The sequence below is a fragment of the Oncorhynchus kisutch genome, unplaced genomic scaffold, assembly GCF_002021735.2.
Source record: "Oncorhynchus kisutch isolate 150728-3 unplaced genomic scaffold, Okis_V2 Okis09a-Okis19a_hom, whole genome shotgun sequence".
Lineage (NCBI taxonomy): Eukaryota > Metazoa > Chordata > Actinopteri > Salmoniformes > Salmonidae > Oncorhynchus > Oncorhynchus kisutch.
The window spans coordinates 13775503-13785264 of NW_022261985.1; the positions used below are offsets into that span (position 1 = coordinate 13775503).

General features: G+C 43.8%; 1 protein-coding gene across 1 annotated transcript in view; it reads left to right on the forward strand.

Moving 5' to 3' along the window:
* Nucleotides 1-6196, forward strand: part of LOC109876912 (rho guanine nucleotide exchange factor 39-like) — an 88034-nt gene extending 81838 nt beyond the window's left edge. The window contains exons 9-11 of the mRNA XM_031815463.1: nt 1221-1309; nt 1549-1791; nt 3773-6196. Coding sequence (XP_031671323.1) covers nt 1221-1309; nt 1549-1791; nt 3773-3806 — 366 coding nt within the window. The 3' untranslated portion in view covers nt 3807-6196. The remainder of the gene's footprint in view (nt 1-1220; nt 1310-1548; nt 1792-3772) is intronic.
* Nucleotides 6197-9762: the final 3566 nt, after the last annotated feature.

Genomic DNA, 9762 nt, shown 5'->3' on the forward strand with positions numbered 1-9762 from the left:
CTCCCTCCCTCCCTCTTTATGTCCCTAACCCCCCCCTCCTCTCCCTCCCTCCCTCTTTATGTCCCTAACCCCCCCTCCTCTCCCTCCCTCCCTCTTTATGTCCCTAACCACCCCTCCTCTCCCTCCCTCCCTCTTTATGTCCCTAACCCCCCCTCCCCTCCCTCCCTCTCTCTTTATGTCCCAAACCCCCCCTCCTCTCCCTCCCTCCCTCTTTATGTCCCTAACCCCCCCTCCTCTACCTCCCTCCCTCTCTCTTTATGTCCCTAACCCCCCCTCCTCTCCCTCCCTCCCTCCTCTCCCTCTTTATGTCCCTAACCCCCCCCTCCTCTCCCTCCCTCCCTCTCTCTTTATGTCCCTAACCCCCCCTCCTCTCCCTCCCTCCCTCTTTATGTCCCTAACCCCCTCCTCCTCTCCCTCCCTCTTTATGTCCCTAACCCCCCCTCCTCCCCCTCCCTCTTTATGTCCCTAACCCCCTCCTCCTCTCCCTCCCTCTTTATGTCCCTGACCCCCCCTCTCCCTCCCTCTTTATGTCCCTAACCCCCCCTCTCCCTCCCTCCCTCTTTATGTCCCTAACCCCCCCCTCCTCTCCCTCCCTCCCTCTTTATGTCCCTAACCCCCCCTCCTCTCCCTCCCTCTTTATGTCCCTAACCCCCCCTCTCCCTCCCTCCCTCTTTATGTCCCTAACCCCCCCCCTCCTCTCCCTCCCTCCCTCTTTATGTCCCTAACCCCCTCCTCTCCCTCCCTCCCTCTTTATGTCCCTAACCCCCCCCTCCTCTCCCTCCCTCCCTCTTTATGTCCCTAACCCCCCCCTCCTCTCCCTCCCTCCCTCTTTATGTCCCTAACCCCCCCTCTCCCTCCCTCCCTCCCTCCCTCTTTGTGTCCCAAACCCCCCCCCTCCTCTCCCTCCCTCTTTATGTCCCTAACCCCCCTCCTCTCCCTCCCTCTTTATGTCCCTAACCCCCCCCTCCTCTCCCTCCCTCCCTCTTTATGTCCCTAACCCCCCCTCCTCTCCTCTCCCTCCCTCCCTCTTTATGTCCCTAACCCCCCCTTCTCTCCCTCTCTCTTTATGTCCCTAACCCCCCCTTCTCTCCCTCCCTCCCTCTCTCTTTATGTCCCTAACCCCCCCTCCTCTCCCTCCCTCCCTCTTTATGTCCCTAACCCCCCCTCCTCGCCCTCCCCCATATTTCTCTCTTACTCATCCCCCTCTTTCTGTCTCCTAGTTGACCTTCCCTAAAGCCAAGCTGCTGCTGATGTCCAGCGATCAGGAAGATATCAACGACTGGTATTACAGCCTGAGCTCTGCTGTAGGGTACGTTAACACAGACACCCCATCTCTCTCTCTCTGTCTCTCTCTCTGTCTCTCTCTCTGTCTCTCTCTCTCTCTGTCTCTCTGTCTCTCTCTCTCTCTCTCTCTCTCTCTCAGTTGTCAGTTGGTCAGTTGTTGTAATGTGTTGCCTGTGGTCTCTCCGGTCAGTTGTTGTCTGTGGTCTCTACAGTCAGTTGTTGTCTGTGGTCTCTACAGTCAGTTGTTGTCTGTGGTCTCTACAGTCAGTTAAACTCCAGGAACACAGTGGTCCATCAGAGAGATGATCTGGTCAGGAGACCTCTACGCTGCTTTGTAGAGGACCAGAAGAACCAAACTACCCCCTCCACACCACCCGCCACCACCACCCCAGGGAGGAAGAGGGTGGCCCCCCCTCCACCCCAGACCCCCTCCAGACCTACCGCTCCAGCAGAAGCAGAGGGCAGCGCCTCCAAGAGGATGAAGCTGACTGGGGGGCCAGCTGAGAGGTGGGTTTGTACAGAATGTACATTATATATGATAATGCTGTCATTCAGAGGTGGGGTCATACAGAATGTACAGTATATATATGATAATGCTGTCATTCAGAGGTGGGGTCGTACAGAATGTACAGTATATATGTGATAATGCTGTCATTCAGAGGTGGGGTCGTACAGAATGTACAGTATATATGTGATAATGCTGTCATTCAGAGGTGGGGTCGTACAGAATGTACAGTATATATGTGATAATGCTGTCATTCAGAGGTGGGGTCGTACAGAATGTACAGTATATATGTGATAATGCTGTCATTCAGAGGTGGGGTTGTACAGAATGTACAGTATATATATGATAATGCTGTCATTCAGAGGTGGGGTCGTACAGAATGTACAGTATATATATGATAATGCTGTCATTCAGAGGTGGGGTCGTACAGAATGTACAGTATATATATGATAATGCTGTCATTCAGAGGTGGGGTCGTACAGAATGTACAGTATATATATGATAATGCTGTCATTCAGAGGTGGGGTCGTACAGAATGTACAGTATATATATGATAATGCTGTCATTCAGAGGTGGGGTCGTACAGAATGTACAGTATATATGTGATAATGCTGTCATTCAGAGGTGGGGTCGTACAGAATGTACAGTATATACACTGCTCAAAAAAATAAAGGGAACACTAAAATAACACGTCCTAGATCTGAATGAATGAAATATTCTGATATAGGGCAGAGGAACTAGAACCCTCTGTCCACTCTATCCTGATGTTATTACAGTGTAATTACCCTGATATAGGGCAGAGGAACTAGAACCCCCTGTCCACTCTATCCTGATGTTATTACAGTGTAATTACCCTGATATAGGGCAGAGGAACTAGAACCCTCTGTCCACTCTATCCTGATGTTATTACAGTGTAATTACCCTGATATAGGGCAGAGGAACTAGAACCCTCTGTCCACTCTATCCTGATGTTATTACAGTGTAATTACCCTGATATAGGGCAGAGGAACTAGAACCCCCTGTCCACTCTATCCTGATGTTATTACAGTGTAATTACCCTGATATAGGGCAGAGGAACTAGAACCCTCTGTCCACTCTATCCTGATGTTATTACAGTGTAATTACCCTGATATAGGGCAGAGGAACTAGAACCCTCTGTCCACTCTATCCTGATGTTATTACAGTGTAATTACCCTGATATAGGGCAGAGGAACTAGAACCCTCTGTCCACTCTATCCTGATGTTATTACAGTGTAATTACCCTGATATAGGGCAGAGGAACTAGAACCCTCTGTCCACTCTATCCTGATGTTATTACAGTGTAATTACCCTGATATAGGGCAGAGGAACTAGAACCCTCTGTCCACTCTATCCTGATGTTATTACAGTGTAATTACCCTGATATAGGGCAGAGGAACTAGAACCCTCTGTCCACTCTATCCTGATGTTATTACAGTGTAATTACCCTGATATAGGGCAGAGGAACTAGAACCCTCTGTCCACTCTATCCTGATGTTATTACAGTGTAATTACCCTGATATCGAGCAGAGGAACTAGAACCCTCTATCCTGATGTTATTACAGTGTAATTACCCTGATATAGGGCAGAGGAACTAGAACCCTCTGTCCACTCTATCCTGATGTTATTACAGTGTAATTACCCTGATATAGGGCAGAGGAACTAGAACCCTCTGTCCACTCTATCCTGATGTTATTACAGTGTAATTACCCTGATATCGAGCAGAGGAACTAGAACCCTCTATCCTGATGTTATTACAGTGTAATTACGCTGATATAGGGCAGAGGAACTAGAACCCTCTGTCCACTCTATCCTGATGTTATTACAGTGTAATTACCCTGATATAGGGTAGAGGAACTAGAACCCTCTGTCCACTCTATCCTGATGTTATTACAGTGTAATTACCCTGATATCGAGCAGAGGTGAACAACACATTTTTCACATTCTTCTTCGTTCTCTCCTCAGTGAATCGGCCAGGTCAAGCTGTGTGATCCTGTGAAGGACCAAGAACTTCAGAGATCCTTGTTCTTTCACACAAACCAATCAAGTCTGACAGATACGCGTTAATGGGGGGGTGTATGAGGAGAGATTGGAGGCCGCTAGTTAGTAGTTAGATACTGGAGAATTAGGTTAATGGGAGAGATGGGAGGTAGTTAGATACTGGAGAATCAGGTTAATGGGGAGAGAATGGAGGTAGTTAGATACTAGAGAATCAGGTTAATGGGAGAGATGGGAGGTAGTTAGATACTAGAGAATCAGGGTAACGAGGGGATATGAGGAGAGATGGGAGGTAGTTAGATACTGGAGAATCAGGTTAATGGGAGAGATGGGAGGTAGTTAGATACTGCAGAATCAGGTTAACGAGGGGATATGAGGAGAGATGGGAGGTAGTTAGATACTGGAGAATCAGGTTAACGAGGAGAGATGGGAGGTAGTTAGATACTGGAGAATCAGGGTAACGAGGGGATATGAGGAGCGATTGGAGGTAGTTAGATACTGGAGAATCAGGTTAATGGGGAGAGATGGGAGGTAGTTAGATACTGGAGAATCAGGTTAATGGGGAGAGATGGGAGGTAGTTAGATACTGGAGAATCAGGTTAACGAGGGGATATGAGGAGAGATGGGAGGTAGTTAGATACTAGAGAATCAGGTTAACGAGGGGATATGAGGAGAGATGGGAGGTAGTTAGATACTGGAGAATCAGGTTAACGAGGGGATATGAGGAGAGATGGGGTAGTTAGATACTGGAGAATCAGGTTAACGAGGGGATATGAGGAGAGATGGGAGGTAGTTAGATACTGGAGAATCAGGTTAACGAGGGATATGAAGATAAATGAGAGGTAGTTAGATACTGGAGAATCAGGGTAACGAGGGGATATGAGGAGAGATGGGAGGTAGTTAGATACTGGAGAATCAGGGTAACGAGGGGATATGAGGAGTGATGGGAGGTAGTTAGATACTGGAGAATTAGGTTAATGGGGAGAGATGGGAGGTAGTTAGATACTGGAGAATCATGTTAATGGGGAGAGATGGGAGGTAGTTACTGGAGAATCAGGTTAATGGGAGAGACGGGAGGTAGTTAGATACTGGAGAATCAGGTTAACGAGGGGATATGAGGAGAGATGGGAGGTATTTAGATGCTGGATAATTAGGTTAATGGGGAGAGATGGGAGGTAGTTAGATATGAGGAGAGATCGGAGGTAGTTAGATATGAGGAGAGATGGGAGGTAGATACTGGAGAATCAGGTTAATGGGGGGGTAGTTAGATACTGGAGAATCAGGTTAACGGTGGGATATGAGGAGAGATGGGAGGTAGTTAGATACTGGAGAATCAGGTTAACGGTGGGATATGAGGAGAGATGGGAGGTAGTTAGATATGAGGAGAGATGGGAGGTAGATACTGGAGAATCAGGTTAACGGTGGGATATGAGGAGAGATGGGAGGTAGTTAGAAGATATGAAATGTGAAGATTTTAACACTGATGCCAAAGACACACTTTGAAACACCTTCACGATAGAAGCTCAAGCAGATGGAAAATGTGAGATTTGACTCTGAAAGAAATGAATGTTTTGTCCTGAATAGAATGTTGCCATTTATATGACAGAGCAAAAGCTCAACAGGAAAATACTGTATTAGTAGATTGGGAATCAAAACTGTCCCCTGGGATATTTTGGCAGCATAACCCAATGTCATCTGAATGTTAAATCGTGATTTGTCTGTCTATTTACATTTAATTCATACAAGAGCTGAAATATTAGTAACATGCTTGTCTCTATGGTAATATACAGTATATTATAATATTAGTAACATGCTTGTCTCTATGGTAATATACAGTATATTATAATATCATGCTTGTCTCTATGGTAATATACAGTATATTATAATATTAGTAACATGCTTGTCTCTATGGTAATATACAGTATATTATAATATTAGTAACATGCTTGTCTCTATGGTAATATACAGTATATTATAATATTAGTAACATGCTTGTCTCTATGGTAATATACAGTATATTATAATATTAGTAACATGCTTGTCTCTATGGTAATATACAGTATATTATAATATTAGTAACATGCTTGTCTCTATGGTAATATACAGTATATTATAATATTAGTAACATGCTTGTCTCTATGGTAATATACAGTATATTATAATATCATGCTTGTCTCTATGGTAATATACAGTATATTATAATATTAGTAACATGCTTGTCTCTATGGTAATATACAGTATATTATAATATTAGTAACATGCTTGTCTCTATGGTAATATACAGTATATTATAATATTAGTAACATGCTTGTCTCTATGGTAATATATAGTATATTATAATATCATGCTTGTCTCTATGGTAATATACAGTATATTATAATATTAGTAACATGCTTGTCTCTATGGTAATTTACAGTATATTATAATGGTAACATATCATGCTTGTCTCTATGGTAATATACAGTATAATATAATATCATGCTTGTCTCTATGGTAATATACAGTATATTATAATATTAGTAACATGCTTGTCTCTATGGTAATATACAGTATATTATAATATCATGCTTGTCTCTATGGTAATATACAGTATATTATAATATCATGCCTGTCTCTATGGTAATATACAGTATATTATAATATCATGCCTGTCTCTATGGTAATATACAGTATATTATAATATCATGCCTGTCTCTATGGTAATATACAGTATATTATAATATTAGTAACATGCTTGTCTCTATGGTAATATACAGTATATTATAATATCATGCTTGTCTCTATGGTAATATACAGTATATTATAATATTAGTAACATGCTTGTCTCTATGGTAATTTACAGTATATTATAATGGTAACATATCATGCTTGTCTCTATGGTAATATACAGTATAATATAATATCATGCTTGTCTCTATGGTAATATACAGTATATTATAATATTAGTACTACTAGGATTACTAGGACTGCATGGACTAGGACTATAGACAGTATATTATAGCGTTATGGAGATATATGGAGTGCAGGACTAGGACTATAGACAGTATATTATAGCGTTATGGAGATATATGGAGTGCAGGACTAGGACTATAGTATATTATAGCGTTATGGAGATATATGGAGTGCAGGACTAGGACTATAGACAGTATATTATAGCATTATGGAGATATATGGAGTGCAGGACTAGGACTATAGACAGTATATTATAGCATTATGGAGATATATGGAGTGCAGGACTAGGACTATAGACAGTATATTATAGCGTTATGGAGATATATGGAGTGCAGGACTAGGACTATAGACAGTATATTATAGCATTATGGAGTGCAGGACTAGGACTATAGACAGTATATTATAGCGTTATGGAGATATATGGAGTGCAGGACTAGGACTATAGACAGTATATTATAGCGTTATGGAGATATATGGAGTGCAGGATTAGGACTATAGACAGTATATTATAGCATTATGGAGATATATGGAGTGCAGGATTAGGACTATAGACAGTATATTATAGCATTATGGAGATATATGGAGTGCAGGACTAGGACTATAGACAGTATATTATAGCGTTATGGAGATATATGGAGTGCAGGACTAGGACTATAGACAGTATATTATAGCGTTATGGAGATATATGGAGTGCAGGATTAGGACTATAGACAGTATATTATAGCATTATGGAGATATATGGAGTGCAGGATTAGGACTATAGACAGTATATTATAGCGTTATGGAGATATATGGAGTGCAGGACTAGGACTATAGACAGTATATTATAGCATTATGGAGTGCAGGACTAGGAGCTGAGCCTTGTGAATGGATGGTCTACCATTCTGAGCCTTGTGAATGGATGGTCTACCATTCTGAGCCTTATGAATCGATGGTCTACCATTCTGAGCCTTATGAATGGATGGTCTACCATTCTGAGCCTTATGAGTCGATGGTCTACCATTCTGAGCCTTATGAGTCGATGGTCTACCATTCTGAGCCTTATGAATGGATGGTCTACCATTCTGAGCCTTGTGAATCGATGGTCTACCATTCTGAGCCTTGTGAATGGATGGTCTACCATTCTGAGCCTTGTGAATGGATGGTCTACCATTCTGAGCCTTGTGAATCGATGGTCTACCATTCTGAGCCTTGTGAATCGATGGTCTACCATTCTGAGCCTTGTGAATGGATGGTCTACCATTCTGAGCCTTGTGAATGGATGGTCTACCATTCTGAGCCTTGTGAATGGATGGTCTACCATTCTGAGCCTTGTGAATGGATGGTCTACCATTCTGAGCCTTGTGAATGGATGGTCTACCATTCTGAGCCTTGTGAATGGATGGTCTACCATTCTGAGCCTTATGAATCGATGGTCTACCATTCTGAGCCTTATGAATGGATGGTCTACCATTCTGAGCCTTGTGAATGGATGGTCTACCATTCTGAGCCTTGTGAATGGATGGTCTACCATTCTGAGCCTTATGAATCGATGGTCTACCATTCTGAGCCTTATGAATGGATGGTCTACCATTCTGAGCCTTATGAATGGATGGTCTACCATTCTGAGCCTTATGAGTCGATGGTCTACCATTCTGAGCCTTATGAGTCGATGGTCTACCTTTCTGAGCCTTATGAGTTGATGGTCTACCATTCTGAGCCTTGTGAATGGATGGTCTACCATTCTGAGCCTTGTGAATGGATGGTCTACCATTCTGAGCCTTATGAATCGATGGTCTACCATTCTGAGCCTTATGAGTCGATGGTCTACCATTCTGAGCCTTATGAGTCGATGGTCTACCATTCTGAGCCTTATGAATCGATGGTCTACCTTTCTGAGCCTTATGAGTCGATGGTCTACCATTCTGAGCCTTATGAGTCGATGGTCTACCATTCTGAGCCTTGTGAATGGATGGTCTACCATTCTGAGCCTTGTGAATGGATGGTCTACCATTCTGAGCCTTGTGAATGGATGGTCTACCATTCTGAGCCTTATGAATCGATGGTCTACCATTCTGAGCCTTATGAATGGATGGTCTACCATTCTGAGCCTTGTGAGTCGATGGTCTACCATTCTGAGCCTTGTGAGTCGATGGTCTACCATTCTGAGCCTTGTGAGTCGATGGTCTACCATTCTGAGCCTTGTGAGTCGATGGTCTACCATTCTGAGCCTTGTGAGTCGATGGTCTACTCATATGATGACACGTTCCTTCTATAGTCGTCATGTACCCCGTCCACGTTCCCTCTATAGTCATGTACCCCGTCCACGTTCCCTCTATAGTCATGTACCCCGTCCACGTTCCCTCTATAGTCATGTACCCCGTCCACGTTCCCTCTATAGTCATGTACCCCCCGTCCACGTTCCCTCTATAGTCATGTACCCCGTCCACGTTCCCTCTATAGTCATGTACCCCGTCCACGTTCCCTCTATAGTCATGTACCCCGTCCAATATATTACCAAAAGCATTAAACATTCCTTTGTATTTCTAAATTTCTGATGTGTTTTCGTTTTGTTACTATTTAGTCATGTCTGTTTTCTTCTGGTTTGCCCCTCCCCCCCCCAGTACAATGGACTGTTATACTGCCCCCCCCCCCAGTAACAATGGACTGTTATACTGTCCCCCCCAGTACAATGGACTGTTATACTGTCCCCCCCAGTACAATGGACTGTTATACTGCCCCCCCCCCAGTACAATGGACTGTTATACTGCCCCCCCCCAGTACAAATGGACTGTTATACTGCCCCCCCCAGTACAATGGACTGTTATACTGTCCCCCCCAGTACAATGGACTGTTATACTGCCCCCCCCCCCAGTACAATGGACTGTTATACTGTTCCCCCCCCCAGTACAATGGACTGTTATACTGTTCCCCCCCCAGTACAATGGACTGTTATACTGTCCCCCCCAGTACAATGGACTGTTATACTGTCCCCCCAGTACAATGGCCTGTTATACTGTCCCCCC